Below are 17232 nucleotides of genomic sequence, written 5' to 3' on the forward strand. Positions count from 1 at the left end.
ACTGAATCAAAGGGCATTATAACCAAGGCATGGGCAGCTAGGCACAGTAGTGGATAGAATGCTGGGGGTGTAGCCAAGACATCTTCCCAAGTCAAATCTGGCCTCAGACACTAGGTGTGTGACCCTGTGCAAGTCACTTCCCCCATCTGCCTCAGTTTCCTGTAAAATGAGCTGGAGAAGAAGAATGAGCAAACCACTGCAATGGCAAGAAAATCCCCAGTGGGGTCACAAAGAGTCACACACAACTGAAACAATGGACCAACAATGTGACCAAAGGATCCATCTGCACTTTCTTAAGAATTAAAAAGAGAACTGGCCTTAAAAAGATAATCTTGTCCACCTCCTGCCAGGAAAGACCCTCTCTCAGGATACAAAGATGTTTTCCCATTTCTCAAAGAAGAACATAGAAGGTACAGAATTTGCAAAGTCAACTTTTAGGCTCTTCATTAAGAACTGAAATTAAACTCCCACATCTATCTAGTAGCAACCCCTCTTCTGCCAATAGAATTCCACTAAATTCTTGATTAATGATTCTTTCTTAAGAGAATTAATGATAATGAACACATCCTTGGAGAGTGTTTTATGCCAGGCCTGGAATCAGAAAAACCTGAGTTCAGATCTGGCCTTAGATATTTTCTAGATACTCAGACACTTTTAAGTGTGCTCCTTTGGGAAAGACAAGAAACTTTCTACCATTTTGCATACCAAATAAAATGAAGAAATAGCATGTAGTTATTTAGTCGTGTCTAACCCCTACATGGGATTCAGATCCAGGAGGGATGTTAGAGATAAATCTACTTTTAATACCTCTTTTTGCAGATGAGGAAACTTTCTAGAAGTGCTAGGGAGCTTCAGTGCTTGTTGAAAAGCTAATCTTATTCTAGAGAAGTACAAAGGATTGTTCATTATCACCTCGCTACCTATGAAGGACAAGGAAAAGATGACATCTCCCATTTTCACACGGAAGAGAAGTGTTCCTAACTGCTGTGATTTCCATCTATCTGATACATAAAGGACCCTTTCTCTACTAAATGGGAGACTCCTTTAAATCAAGATTGTGACCCTTCCTTCCTATTCTCCTTAGTACCTTCTAGTTAAAAGAGATCTTTCCTTTCGCAAATCTTATGGCACTTTCATCTGAATGTCTCCTTTGCCCTTCTGCATTCTACATTATATCACATTTATATATACACACGTTATCTATACACACACACACACACACACACACACACACACACACACACATATATATACTATATATACATACACACATGCATACGCATACATATATCCGTGTGTGTGTGTGTGTGTGTGTGTGTGTCCAGGATAGCTAGATGACACCGTGGATAAGAGTATCAAACTTCATGTCAGGAAACTTCATCTTCTTGAGTTCATATCTGGCCTCAGATACTTACTACTTATGTGACACTGCTCAAGTCACTTAATCTTCTTTACCTCAACTTCCTCATCTATAAAATGAGTTGGAGAAGGAATTGGCAAAGTACTTCAACATTTTTGCTTAGAAAACCCCAAATGGGGTCATGTAGAGTCAAACATGACTAAAATAAATGAATAACAACAGACAACAAATTTTCTCCTTCCCCAAAATATTAATACTTATATAGTGAAAAAAAAAATACTTATATAGTGGTCATTGCTTAGAATATTCTATGAGTTTACAAATAATTGGTGTTTGATTATTAAAGTCAACTCAATTGGGCCATCTGCTTTTATGGCTCATCCACAATAAGGGTTTAATCTCAGTCTGGTGTCCCACCACTTCCTCCCCAACCTCCTGCTTCCTAGGTGGTGTATACTCATTACAGTATCACTCTGAACAAAACATCATTAGAAAAATAAATCTGTTGCTGGGAAAAAAAAATACAAATCTTTCAAGGAAAAGAAATGGGTTACAGTGGAAGACAGAAGTGATTCTTGCAATCACCATGCTGGTGCAAGTCTTCGTCTCCTGATTCATAGACTCACCTCTCCCAGCTTCTTAGTTTGCACTCTATTCAGCTGCCAAAGTAATCCTCCTAAAGTGAAGGTCTGATCATATAATACCTCCCTAATTCAACAAACTCTGGTGGCTTCCTATTGCCTCTAAAATCAAATATAAAACTTTCTTAGAATCTGTCACAACATGGTCTTTTATCCCTTCACCTAGACTACAATCCAGAACCTCCTTGCTGTTCTTCTCCACTTCCCAACGCACGGTCTCCCAGACTTGGTATGCACTCCTTCCTTGCCTGGGCTGCCTGCTTCCTTCAAGATTCAGCTCAAATCCCACTTTGTTCAGAGTCTGCTCTCTTCTCCACAGTCAGCAGATGTTATGAGCCAGAACTTGAAACAAAGTGTTAACTCACTGGAATTGATAGAAACAATGCTTATGTTTACACCTTTGAGAGTTCACATATTAGCTCACACATTAGTTCACAAGTTCGGGAGAATCACAAGTCAGAAACCCACAATCCCACTCTCCCAGAGGAGGAGTCAACCTTTGGGTTCACACCTTTAAGAGATCATATATAAGAAGCTCTCAGATCCCAAAGAGACTTGAACAGATTGAGAAGTGAGAAGTCAGTTGAGGAGATTGACAAGCTAGAGACTTCAGTCAGGCAGAACTAAGATTCAGAGAGAGAGCTGGAAGCTAAAGCTGGCAGAAAAGCAACAAGAGCTCTTGGAACCAATCGGGCTATTATAGAAGAGACAATAAAAGGATATGAACCTTTAACACCTGGCTGCGTTTGATTTGATTATTACTTTGAACTGAAACTAAACTAAGGCTGCCTCCAGAAACCTCCCCTGGAAACCTGCTCCCAGAGAACCATCATATATTTTAGAAAAGAAGAGAACACTACAAGCAAAGTTTTCTTGGGAGATTATCTGCAATTTACATTGTATAGTCCTTGTAGGCACAGAGTTATTTGTATGTTGTCTCTGGGGGAGAACTCCTGGAAGGCAGGAACTTGAGGCAGTATAGTGTCTGAGGGCACACAGTTAGTACTTGCCTTACTGACAATCTGATGAATACTGAATCAATTGAATGCTCCATTTCTGCAGGAATAATCTAACTCTGGTCTTTATGTATCTGATAGATGGAAATCATGACAATTAGGGAGACTTCACAGCTACTGAAAATGGGAGACATTAAAGCACTCTTCTAAGAAGATCTGGACCAAAAGTTAAGGTCTGATGGAGGGAGTTGGGAGAAGAGCCCCAAATCACAGAAAGTGGAACTGTAAAACTGGAAGGCACCTCATCCATGCAACCCAGTTATTAACTTGAAGCATGAATACCTGACAAAGACCTTTCAGCATCTGCTTGAAAACCTCCCAGTGATGGGGAACTCACAACTTTATAAGGTAGGCTGTTCATTCTGTTTTCCTAGAGATCATTCTTTGCCTCATTTGCTACCTAGCTTTAATTACTGAAGGAATATGGTCTCAGACAAATTGAAACCTGCTGAAGCCTTTAGCTTAGAAATGCCAAGGTCTCCCATGGCATCCAGGGCCATCTCCCATCATCTTGATGTATATTTGGCCACTGGACCCAGATGGATCTGGAGGGGAAAGTGAGGCAGGTGACTTTGCACATCCCTCCCTTACTTTAATCCAGTTTACTTGCACATCATAGCATCATCTCCGTGATGTCATGGTCCTCTTCAAGAATAGAAAGACAAATAACTTTTATAATTATGTGAAAACTCTTAATTGTTTCAATCTGAAATCTGTTTCCTTATCATTTCTACTAAGTGGTCCAAGTTTTCTGGCTTATGGAGCTATGTGAGTCTCAGAATAAAAAGGGACTTCAGAAATCATCTAGTATGTCCCATTACCTTAATAGGAAATCCCCTCTACATCACTGCAAATAATCATTCAGCCTTCCATTGAAGACTTCTTGAAATGGGAAACTCAGTACCTGCCAAGGCAGCCAATTCCATTTATGCCCTAAGAAATAAAAAGCTTTTCCTCCTAGCATGGTAAAATCTGCATCCAAAATTTCAATCATAGAATTCAGGCTGGAAGAGACCTTAAATGATATTAAGACCAACAACCTCATTTCAGAGAAGTGATGAAATCTGCTTTAAGTTAAACAGTTTGGCAAGATTCAAATTCAGGTCCTTCTGCCTCTAAGACCATCATTCTCTCCAGAGGCAGCCAGGGAGCAGTCAATAAAGTTAATGAAGACCTAAGTTCAAATGTGATCACATACACTTGTGTGACTCTGTGAAAGTCACTTAAATCTGCTAGCCTCCAGTTTCCTGATCTGTAAAATGGATGTAAGAATAGCACTTGCTTCCCAGGGTAATTGTGAGGATCAAATAAGCTATTATTTGAAAAGTGCTTAGCACAGTGCTTGGCACATAGTAGCTGCTTAATAAATGCTTTTTTCCTTTCTCTTGTCTGCCTATTGTGCTGCCTAGTCGTGCCCTCTGGGACCAAGCACAGTAATCTCTTGCTACTGACTAACTTTCAGACACATGAAAACAAGTTACGTGTCTCTCCCAAGATTCTCTTTTCTGCGTCAACGTCTCACTGGGATTCTTTAACATGCGATATAAGATTCCATCTCCTAAGATTTAGCCCAGATCTAAAGAATGAAACTTCACTCCTCCGGCCCACTTCACAACCTGGGACCTCTTAGGCAACTCCACCATGGCCCAGAGAAGAAGCAGAAAGAGATCACTTACTTTCAGTTCCGAGGACAGGAGGGACTGAGCTCTTAGACCGTCGAGACTTCATCTGACTATGTGGAGCATCTGGAATGACATGAACAACAATGAAAAATAATTGTGGAGTGGGTACCAAACCACATGGTCCCTGCGGGTCACGACAACATCTTTCTGCCTCCCACAGCCCTACCTCCATCCAACCTGTGGTCCCCTCTCCCTGTGCACTCCCAGTTGGCCCGGGGACTTGCTGGGCAATGTGCAAACTATATAAAGATAGATGGCCATCAATGCTGGCTAGAAAAGGGAACCTGAGCCAGGCAGGGGGGCCAACCAAAAAGATCTCCTTTATAAATCAGATAGAATGAGAGAACATTAGGTTCTTGAAATCGGCACACTGGTGAAGGAGATGAGTAATGATGAGACCAGGTTAACTCTTTACTGCTTCCAGCATGGCACTTCTCAAGGCAACTCTGTATGAAATAATGAGCTAGGGCAGTGGTTCTCAAACTTTTGTTTTCAGTATCTTTATCCTATTAAAAATTATTAAGGATTTCTCCAAAACATTTTTGTTTATCTGGATTATATTTATAGACATTTACCATCTTGGAAATAAAAACTATTTTTGAATTTGTAGATCCACTAAAAGGGCTTCAGAGATCCCCAGGATTCTCTAGACCATACTTTGAGAACCACTGAGCTAGGGCTTAGAGTTACCCCTGCTGCCAGGAAAAGCTGTCCCAAAAATCTTAGTGCAGTTTTAAACTTAAATAACAAGATCATTTCTTTCCCTATAGCCTTGTATTATAGGAATTGAGGTGAGTGCATTATTTTGTTAGATGCAAGGCTTTAGAGGTCATAGGACCAGCATAGATTTAGTGGTGAAAGGACATCTCAGAAGCCTTTAAGAAGCCCTCTTGGTTCAGTTTTAAGCTACTAAGACTTTGGGGGCAATCACACCTTACCCTGCGTGCAGTTAAGTAGACTACTTGCCCATCCTTGATCAGACCAAACACAAGCCATCTATCACCAGAATGCACTTTACTCCATCAACTCCAGTTCTTGAAAATTATTGACTGTCCTTCCAGGTTCAGCTCAGCCACCATTTCCTCTGTGAAGCCCCTCCTACTCTCCCCAGTTAGTATCCTCTTTTTCTTCATTTTCTTTGTGCATGCTTATTTCTATACATGCTGTACAGTCAAAAGTAAGGGATAATGGACCCTATTCTCTTCAAAGGAGCAGGTGGAAAAAAAGCATACAGAAGGATTGTATTGAATGGAAAAGGACAATGAATCTGCATCTTTCTTTAGAGGCTGATTATATTCTGATCAATATGCCCCAACATTCTACTCACTGTCTCCTAGAGATGGTTCTTTTTTTAATTAAAGCTTTTTATTTTCAAAACATATAAATGGATAATTTTTCAACATAAGTCCTTAGAGATGGTTCTTAAGGAAGGTATGGGGGTTTGTGGTAGGGTATATGAAGAGATGTGTGGAATCTGCTTTCTTTTCTCTTTTAGGAACTACCCTTCCTATCTTTTTTCTACTTGTGCTTCGAAGCCCAGTGGGAGGAAGAAGGGGTGGGAATTTCTAAAGAGGTTCTTGCCACATTCCTGTGGCTTGGCATGAGGAGGAGTTGGGGTCCATCCATCTTTGACTCCACCTCTAAAAACTGGTTGGGAGAAGGATAGGGGACAAACTGGCTGTTGAAACAGAGCTCCCTTTTTTCTGAGTCTACTATTCTTACTCTCTGGTTTAGCCATTAGACTAGTCATAGAAGGGCATGGTGGGGGTCATAGTAACTCCGCCCTATCTGCAGAACTCATCCTTTCTCTTGTTCTCCTTTCTTGTTCTCCTGGACCTTGGAACACTCCTTACATATCTGCTGTCCATGATAGAGGGGATGGAGGATTCACAGTTCATGGGCTACCTTAGAGCCTTTGACATATGCTTACCAGCAAGATTCATGAACAGTTTTTAAATAATCCACAGTCTCTGAAGGTTTTCCCTCTTTATTAAAGAAGCCCTCCCCTCGGATAGGCAGTAAGCAAACCTAGAGAAGTGGTTCAGGTTAGATACCATGGGGATTTAGAACTAGAAAGGACTCAGAAGTCATTTTGTCCAACTTCCTGCTTTTCTAAAAAAGCCCAGAGGGACTAAGTGATTGGTTTGCCCAAAGAAATGCAGTAGTGAGTATAATAGCTAGGACTAGAACCTCTATCTTGCCCACTGCGTTCTCAGACTTCAAATCTATCATTCTTTCCTCTGTCACATAATGTCTATATGTAACTAGAATTTCCTATCACTGTGGGACTGGCTGGGAAGGAAGTACTAGGATAGGTAGGAGAAAGAGAGAGGCTTTAAAATTTTTTATCCTGAATATTTTTTTTGGGGGGAGGCAATCAAAGTTAAGTGACTTGCCTAGGGTCACATAGTTATTGTCTTAAGCTGGAGTTGACTCAGGTCCATAGGTAGATTACTGATCTATCCAGTGAGCCCCTGAGCTGCTCCATCTGTGACGTCTTCAAGAAAACTTAAGAAAAGCCATCCCAGAGTCCATAACACTATGTCCATTTCTTCCCTGATTCTTCACCTGAGAGAAGGGAGCCCAGATGACTACCACTAGAACTGTGGTGTGACCATCCCAAGCACCCATCCCCACCCTCATCCATTCTGTACTGACTCCTGGGGAGAATTCCACCCTTGATGACTAAGGAACACAAAAATAAGGACTCTGTCCCAACTGGGAGTCAAATTAATTAATATGAACACAACGGGAATTGCCCCAATTTTCCCATTTCTTTCTCTCTCTCTCTCTCTCTCTCTCTCTCTCTCTCTCTCTCTCTCTCTCTTTCTCTCTCTCTCTCTCTCTCTCTCTCTTTCACACACACACACACACACACACACACACACACACACACATCACTCAGGACTCTTCTTATATCAATTAAATAGCACACAACCCAACATCTCACCACAGAGCCATTTGTTTAGTTCCCGTTATGTTTAAGGTCTGGACCTGCAGGGGTCACAGGGAATATTCCAGGGTCATGGAAGCAAGAGCTGCAGAGTTCTTCACAGTCTGTTGGCTAGTGGTAGCAGAGAACTGAACTCTAGGGATGGGGTGAGCCAGTTTCCTCCTGGCCCAATCCCTCCTCCTCCCTTCCTTCCTGTAATATCTACTTTGGTGCCAAGAAAGGCCATGGCCATGGAGCTCCCAGCAGCTGCTGAGTGATAGTGCTGGCTCACAGAGGTGAACTCTGGGAAGGGGAGGATGTGGGCTGGAAAGCAGGGACTGAGAAACAAAAAAGCTTGGGAACCTTGCCTTAAGAATACTTCTCACTGCCTTCCTTCTGATGAATGGGCCAGGTGGGAAAAAAGAACAGGGGAAGGATTAATTCTGTCTTACATTTAGGTAAACTGAGGCACATGACAAGAAATGTAATTCTTGAGATTCTCAGGGCAAAATTCATACCCTGGGTCTGAACAATGTTGTTCTCTCCCCAGCTGGGACACTGACTTGCTTCTAATGTAGAAATGGGTCATGAGTCTGGATCCTTGTATTCTAGGGCACAGTCTGGCCCCTTACTGTGTGATGCCATGTTAATACAGGGACTATCTGGTGGCACAGTGGATAGAGCACTGAGTCTAGGAGCTACTTATTAGCTGCATGACGTTTGCCAAGTCATTCCTGCATCACTTCTTTTCCTGTAGCCTTGTTTTACGGGAACTTGGGGGGAGTGCAGTATTTTGTTGGATGCAAGGCTTCAGAGGTTATAGGATCAGCACAGATTTAATAGTAAATGAACGTCTCAGAGGCAATTAAGAGGCTCTCTTGGTTCAGTTTTAAGGCACTAAGGCTTTAGGGACACCTTACTAGGAATGCAGTTAAGTGGACTACTTGCTTCAGTTTCCTGTGGGGATAATAACAGCACCCAACTTGCAGGGCTATTGTGAGGAAAAAACAGTACTTATCATTGTGCCTGGTTTAGAGTAAGTTCTAGATAAATGCCTAGTCCGGATGGCTAGTCAAAGACAAGGAGTTTCCCCTGTGAGGGGGGGAGAGGGGATCCAACTACAAACCTAACCTGTCTAGGCCTCTGTTTTCCCTGCAATAAAACCAAAATAGTGGTATTCATCCTCCCTCCCTCCCAAGCTTGCCTCAAGGAAAAACATAAAGAGAACTGCGAAAATCATAAAGCATTATAAAAATGCACAGCATTCGTACTTCATATACATCTTTTTGTGCACTCTAGTCATGAGGGCTGGGGGTATACCAGGAATCTGCACTCTCAAGGAAGAACTAACTGTCTCTCCTCTTGGACTGAGGGCTGCCTAAGAGAAAAGCTGTGGGTTTCCTCTTTCTGCTCCCTTTGGTAAACCCCCCTCCCCCCATATCATCCAGAACAGAGAATGTCTCATAATGGAAACATGGTTAGCACTGTTGACTGAGGGACAGATTCACCTCCGTGAGAACCAAAGTAGTAAGTGGGTTGGAGAGCTGTTGTATTTAATCAAAACCAGCTTTGTATTCACACAGCTGCCCAGGGGATAAAAATAATAGTAATAAAAAAACTTTTTTTTTCAAGCAGCTTGTATTTTCCGTCTATTTTAATCATTTTTCTGCTGAAACCAAGCTCCATCTCGCAATCTGTGCCCCAGGGCCCAAGTCCTTTGCTAGCCTGGTCATGCCCCGAAATAAACTTGGGAGAGGAAAATGGAGGTGTGGAAAAGTGGGGGGCTGCTGCTTACAGAGGAGAACTTGTCCTTATATGGCTAATGCCTTACCCCATTCCACTCTTAGAATGGCTCTGTCAACCAGCTCCCCAGGGGTAGGGACATGTTTGTTCTCCACCCACTCCAACCAGCTGATATCACATGGTCAGATCCCAGACAGGGAAAATGAGGCACTAGGAGAAGGAGGAAGGGGTTTCTAGGGGTCCTCATGGAATAGCAGGGCAAAAAAGTCCAAATTATCTGTCTCCCTCTTCCTAACATTTCTATCCCTCTCAGTTAACCCTCTCTCCCTCATCCTGACTGTAGGGGGAAGGACTGAGGAAAGATTAAATTACTGTGAATTTTTGTTACCCTAGAAAAGAGAATACCATGAGGGTAAAAAGAATATGGAGCTTCAAGTTTTGCAAAACATTTTTCACATGTTACTTTATTTGATCCTTACAACAATCCTAGGAGATAGGTACTATTATAATCCTCATTTTACAGATGAGGAAACTGAGGCAGAGAAAGTGAAATGATTTGTCTAGAATCATTATTGTTGTTGTTCGTCATTCGTTCTCAAAGAGAACCATGACAAGTGATGCCGAGTCAAGCAAGTGAATTGGATTTAAGGGAGGGAGGGCTGTGCGAGATCACCTCCCTCCCTCTCCCCTCCAGAGCCATCTAGGTCCAGTGGACAGATAATAGACAGAAATGGCTCTGGATGCAATGGGACACCTTGGCTTTTTAAGCTAAGGTCTTCAACAGGTCTCAGTTTGACTGAGGCTGCATGAATTTAATGGTTAAGCCTAGATAGAATCATAGAGCTAGCAAATGACTGAGACAAGATTAGAAATCAGTTTTTCCTGACTCCAACCTGAGCACTCTAACCACAGCACCATCTTACTGCGTCAAAGGAGCCATTATAGCTGCTTTCAAATTTCTGAAGGGCTGTCATAAAAAGTAGACTTATTCTACACTTCTTTAGATGTGATTGCTAAGAAGTTATGAGGTGAGAAAAATTTGTCTTAATAAAATTCAATTAATTTAACAATTTAATAATAAATTATTTAATACTTTGATTAATATGATTTTAAAATTTATTTTAATTTATTTAATTAATATAATTTTTCAGCATTGTAGATATGCAGTGATAAATTGGACTATCTTGTTCCTTATAGCCTGGAGTTATCTCACTCACCATCAATGAAAGAACTCTAACTGAGGGTGATCATCATGGATGTTTATAGAGGAGATTGCCAGTTTCAACAAGATATCTCCTGAGGTCCCTTCAAGATCTAAAGCCTATTCTAACAATTTGTCCCTCCAATAAGGCTGCAAGTCCCATGGGTTCAGAGACTATAGACTTCTTTTATGTAGTTAATAACTCAGTTTGCAAACAGCAAACACATTTAATAAATGTTTTGTGGTGGTTGTGCTAATGAAAGAAAAATAGTAGTCCAGATAATAGAAGGCAGCAGATAATCTAATCATTACTATTATATGGTTGTATACTCTATTAAATGATTATGTAAGCAAATTAAAGACAGCTCAGGCAGAAAGTGAGTCCACACATTCTAAACAAACATGAGTCTAGCAGGAAAGACCAATCAGAAATGAAATCCTTGTTGCTGATAATCTACAAAGTGTTTTTTTGGATAGAATGGAAGTAGAACTGGCCTTCTGTTTGCAATTCCATTTGTTCAGAGATTCTCTTCCCGCAGGCCTGCCATGGTGTTTGAAATTGCTGTTATGAAGGAATACTTCTTTGAGGCCATTTGAAAGATTTGTACTTTAATTGGGTTAAATTACTGTGTTAATTGGGGAGGGGTAACATCATATTAACTCCACAAGCATAATCTGTCATCCAGAGAGAATATATACCATTGGGAAATGGGATATCACAAACAAGTGAGAAAATTTATTTTGCTGTTATGTGAACTACCAATTATTAATTTGGCATCCAGACTTTTCTCCTTTTTTCCTTATTTAAGGCCCAGCCCCAGTCTTTAAAGGACATGGCTGATTGATGAAATTGTCCTCTTTCTTATATCCTCATGTACTTCATGCTCCTCAATCTTGGACAGAACCCCAACTAAGAAATCTAACTTCTGTTTGGAGTACAAGGAGAATCAAATCAAGACAAAAAGAACCCCAGGAAAAAGAGCCCCTGTTTTTGAACCCCTCCATTAGGTTCAGAATGACCCAACTCATGAAGGAGAAAACTAACTGGAGTAGTCTGAATGAAGATGGATTCCCCTGTCCAGATTGTTTGAGGTAGCTTAGTCTCATCATGATCTAATCACATTCTCAGCATGAAGAATTGAAAATTTCTATTTCCTTAAATGTCCTCTAATGAAGGTTGATTTTTATCTTGTCAGGGGCATTCCCTTTCAACCATGGTTGTCTCTAGGCTCTCCACTATTTGTCTTTGATTACTGAGAAAAATACTGACCATAAATCCATTGGATGCTGGCTAGCCTAATTAATAATTTGATAATTAATTACCTAGAAATTCTGTCTCTTGGATTTTTCTTCTATCACCTAAGTTTGGATTTAGAGGAGGGTGGAGGAAGGAGCCCACATGGGGAGAGCAGGCAGGTAATAGTGCCCCAAAGAAAGGCAATGAATACCTGAAGTGCTGAGAAGAGGAAAGGGGGTGCTGGAAAGGAAGAAAAACTATGCTTGCTTCATAATTTTGGCTAGGATTGGCTCTAAGTGGGATAACACAAGAAATCTGAAAAATGACTATGGGAGATGAAACCTACCTGCAAGAGAAGCTGGAAAAGAGAAAAGATAACAAAAGCTTGGTGAATGAGGCTGTTGGGAGAAGTTTGGGGTGGTGATTAGTAACAAATTACCAATAAATTAAGAGTTAATTCATATTACTTTATGGTCTTCCTTTTAGGACTTCCTTTCTTCTCTCCACCAAGATCTCACTCCCAAGTTACAGCCCAAAGCCTCTTTGAAGAACAATATATAAATAAAAAGGGTTAGCAAAATCAGAGGAAAACAGAGGAAGTCATCAAGAAGACCATCTGAGAAAACAAAAACCACTTGTGATCCAGAATGAATTTTCAATACTTAAAAAAAAAAAAATCATCAAATACACAAAGACTGACTGGAAAATAAAAATTTATCCCCAAGTCCTAACATAAATAGTCACAAGCTGGCTGAATTGTCAGGGATATTTTTAAGGGAATTCCTAGATGGGAGAGGAGATTGGATTTGATATGCAAGGAAAGAAGGAAACAAGCATTTCACATGCCTGCTATATGCCAAACACTGTGCTAAATAAGTACTTTAACAAATATTATCTCATCTGATCCTTTCACAAAGCCAGAGAGATAAGTACTATTATTGTACCCATTTTACAACTGAAAAAACTGAAGCAGAGATTAAGTGACTTGTCCAAGATCACACAGTTTCAGAGGCTAGATTTGCACTCAGGTATTCCTGACTTCAGGCCTACATAATGGACTCTATATAACGGACCACTTTGAGAAAAATGATGGCTTCATTTTTGTCTCTGTAATTCTAGTGCATAATTCTTGGCACATGGCATTTAATCAATATATCTTAATGAAAAATTGAAAGTTTTTGCCTACTGAGAATTCTGTTTCTTTGGTGCTATAATTATTCTATAAACTCTGCAAATATACTGTTTTTATACAAAAGAAACAAACTCCTGACAAATAAAATGAATTGCTCTCCACCTTTTATGGATGCAAGGAGTCATCACCAGAAACTGTTGATGTTAAGGACTGGGATGCTTCTGGATTGATTCTGTTCAGCTTTAGTTCTTTTTAGTTGCTGGACTAAATATTAGTACTGAGGATGTGGGAAGGGGCGTTCCAGTAGTACTAGTGGATGCCACAGCTTTTAGTGACCACCTGCGAACAAACACAGATGTTGTTTCAATATTCAGAGCAAGCAGCTCTTGGCCTAGGATGAAAGGATAGCTAGCCAAGGAGGAAAAAGAATGTGGGGAGAACAAAAGCCGTCCAAACCTTAACTAGCTATTCTGGTCTTGGAGCAAATAGCAGTAAATAGTATGGGGAGTAGGGGATAAATCCTGTGAAATGTCCCTCAAGTGAACTCTGCAATTTATGATGAGGAAATAATCCAAGAAATAAGGGGGAGGGGGGAGAATTATTTATAAAAGTGGATCATGACTTCTCCCTTTTCCCTTTCTCCCAGCAGTCCATCTCCCATTATGTTTCTGGTAGCAATCTAGCTATCCTACTCAATAGCATTGAATTTCACTTCTCCTTCCACACACACCCTCCCCCACCTAGATCAGGTAAGACCCATCATGGATCATCTCCTGGATTCTGCATCCCCAGTAGCAAATACTCAAAAGTACTTACATAGAGAGGAGAGATATAAATATAATTCTGCTACTTTTCAGTCCATACTGGAAAGGTCTTGAGGTCAAGAACAAACTTTACATTTGAGACTTCAAGGACCATCAAACATCACTTTCAATTACATTTCTGATATTGACTGCAAGCTCAAATCTAGGGGAAAAAACCCCAAAGAAACAAACCTGCTCTCTGTCTGCCTAGACTGAAAAGATGGAGAGAGAAGACAGAGTGTTTCCTCCTACCTGATGTGCTGGTCATGACTAAGTCCCAGCTCTGAATTCACCAATGCCAGGGAAATTCATGCCATTCCTTCCTTTTCCCTCTGGTCATTATTCTCTGGATTAGTGTTAGGTGGATCATTTACTCTTTTCTGAATGCTGCTTTGGAAAGATCTTTTAATTCTCTTCCTGTGGGTGTGTCATCTCCCTTGACAACTGTGGGGTGACTATTTTATGTTCCACCCTCAAAAAAAGCTCTACTTGGAATACAGATCTGGATGGCCTCTTGCTAATTGAAGGTTGTTAATTGAAGGTGTGGGAGAAGTCAGGAGGCTAAGAAACTCACCCTTTCAACTGGGTGGCACAGTGGATAGAGCACTGGGCCTGGAATCACGAAGACCTGATTTCGAAAGCAGCCTCTGAAAGTTATTAGCTGTGTGACTCTGGGTAAATCACTTAAATCTGTTTGCCTCAGTTTCCTCAATTGTCAAATGAGGATAATAACTGTACCTACCACCCAGAATTGTGTGTAGATCACTGTTTGTAAAGCTCCTAGCACAGCACCTGGCATGTTGTTGTTTAGTCCTATCTGCCTCTTTGTGATCCTCTGGATCATAGCACGCCGCTACTGCTCATGTCCATTTTGGCAAAGATACCAAAGTGATTTGCCATTTCTTTTTCCAGTGGGTTAGGGCAGAGTCAAATGACTTGCCTGAGATCACACAGCTAGTATCTGAGGGTCACATGTGAACTAGAGGCTCCTTGACTCCAGCCCCTGTGCTCCATCTATTGAGACACCTAGTTGCTTGGCATTTAAGAGGTGGTATAGAAATACTTCATCCTTCCCTCTTTCCCTCCTTCTTTACCTCAAATTCTGAGATCCTAATTGGGAAAGGGGAGGAAAATACTTCAAACAAATAAAACATACCCCCTCCCAAGCTTTCTTCTTTCTGTGTGTTTAAAGATAATCATAGAAACATTGGTCTAAACTTGGAAGGGGCATTTGAGGGCATTGATTCTATCTCTTATTTTACAGATGAGAAAACTTAGTTCTAGAGAAGTAATTTGCTCATTTTCACAAAGGACAAAAGTGTAAAAATGGATTTATGAATTAGTTTTACGACAGAAATGTCCTCAGTCATGGATAGTGATTCCCTTCCTCAACCAGTAGTACTGCATCATTACCCAGTTCTCATCAGGTGCTGGAGGTTTCCAAGAGCCCTATTCTGATCCTTGGGAATCTATTATTCTCTTGAAAGGAAACTATCTGTTCTACCATTACTTCCCAAGATCCTCTGGAGTTTTCCATCTGCTCTGCTGGGTAACCTGATTAAATATTCTGGCCTTTTTTCTGCTTACACATGTAAACATGAGATTCCTCCTCTAGTGTTGTCTCCCCCATTAGAATGTGAATTTCCTGAAAGCAAGAATGGTCCAGCTTTCTATTTGTATACCTTGTTGTGGCTCAGCCACGTCTGGCCCTTTGTAGTTGGTCCTTCTTTCTTCAGCTCATTTTGTAGATCAAGAAACTGAGGTGAACAGTTGAATGATACATGCAGCGCTAAGGAGCCAGGGCCACATTTGAATTCAGAGAGCTGCATTTTCCTGATTGGAGAGCTCAGAGAACTACCGTGCCACCTAGGAGCCCTTTGTATACCTAGCCTTGAGCACAGTGAATCTCATATGGCAATTAACTCCCTAATAAATGTTTTTTCCATTCCACTCCCTTTCCCTTCCTTGGGATTGAAGGAAATGGGATGGAAAAAGAACTCAGAATGGGAGAGAGAAGCAGTTCAGACTCACCATCCACAGTCACACGGCAAGAGCTCTCCGCTTGACCAGCGGCATTCTTGGCTACACATTTGTACACACCGGTGTCTTCAGGCATCGCTTTCTCAATGGTGACAGAACACAGTGAGCCTGGAAGGAAGGAGAGATCACAGAATCAATCATGTAGCAGAATGCTATCCCTACAACAGGTGGGATTACACCAACAGAAGTCCCTGGAATCAATAGTGATAACTGAGACTTATTTATCCCCATTGGCAATGATTAGAAATTCAAGGAATTTCTATTTTATTTATTTTCTATTTCTATTTCTTCAAGGAATTACTATTTTATATGCTCTCAGCCCTGTTTTAGTTTCTTCTCAATATGTTCAATCAAATAATACCCTAAGTGTCAAGGATAATTTTCAATTTGCCCTTCACACTTACTGGCAGAATCACTTGCTCCTAATCCTCTCTCAATAAGATCTTATTCATTAGGATCAGAAGGCTTTTAGATAGAAGCTGCCCTTTCTAAAAAATGAGAAGATTTGGTCTCTGTAGAATGCAGTAATTCATTCAAGATCACAGAACTAATCTAGCTAGAATTTGAACTCAGGTCTTCCAATACTCTACCATATTATATAGCCTTGGAAAGTGGAGCCCTGGAGAAGGAGAAGAAACAATATCTGCTTTGGGGGAACTTCCATTCTGACATCTAAAAATGATCCCTATATTAGGAGCACATAATCTAACAAAGAAGAAGTAAGACATCCACAGAGCATATAGAAATGAGAGTGATACAGAGGGAATGAGGGAAAACCCTAATTACAGAGATAATAAGCTATAGTAACAAATATTAGCAAGATGGTTAGGTTCAGGAAAATTATGTGTAGTCATTCTGATCTTGTTGCCCAGCTAGATGGCTCAGTGTGATAGAGCTCTGGGGCTGAAGTCAGAAATACTCACTCTTCCGGAATTCAAGTCTCACCTCAGATACTTCCTTGTTGTGTAACCCTGATCAAGTCACTTAACCACATATAACTTAGTTTCTTCATCTATAAAAGGATAAACCACCCCAGCATCTTTGCCAAGAAAACCCCAAATGGGATCACTGAGTATCACACTTGAATGAAAAATAACTAAAAAACAAGAATCACTCTTTCTCTAACTCCCTCCTTTGCTCTCCTTCTCCCTCCAATGGAAGAAAAAAGAAGATACAAAAAACACAACAGGAAGGTTTTAGATCAGACATCAAAAGCAAGGAATGAAAGTTCTTAGTGAGATACATTAATACCTGAGTAAGGGAAACTGTAGAAGCCCCTTTGAAATAAGACTGACTACTATCAGGTTGGGATGGGTCAGCTGTGATTTGTGAGACAAGGGAATGGATGAAATGAATCTGAAAACCTAGGAATTTGATGCCATTATCCAGTACAAGAAATAAACAATATTAGAGAAGATGTCCCATCATCAGCGATCCAGTTCCCA

The 17232-nt window shown here is 40.8% G+C and overlaps 1 protein-coding gene across 5 annotated transcripts in view; it reads right to left on the reverse strand.

Annotated features, from left to right (window-relative positions):
• The window catches only part of MYLK (myosin light chain kinase), a 198893-nt gene that overhangs the window by 101946 nt on the left and 79715 nt on the right, over window positions 1–17232 (reverse strand). For 3 of the 5 annotated variants that reach the window (XM_051985428.1, XM_051985429.1, XM_051985430.1), the window contains 2 exons: window positions 15779–15895; window positions 4694–4762 (listed from right to left, as the gene is read on the reverse strand). In XM_051985428.1, coding sequence (XP_051841388.1) covers window positions 4694–4762; window positions 15779–15895 — 186 coding nt within the window. Of the gene's footprint in view, window positions 1–4693; window positions 4763–7649; window positions 7814–15778; window positions 15896–17232 lie in introns of those variants that run through there. The other 2 variants (XM_051985432.1, XM_051985431.1) reach the window with 2 other exon arrangements.

Source organism: Antechinus flavipes, chromosome 3, assembly GCF_016432865.1.
Source record: "Antechinus flavipes isolate AdamAnt ecotype Samford, QLD, Australia chromosome 3, AdamAnt_v2, whole genome shotgun sequence".
Taxonomy (NCBI): Eukaryota; Metazoa; Chordata; class Mammalia; order Dasyuromorphia; family Dasyuridae; genus Antechinus; species Antechinus flavipes.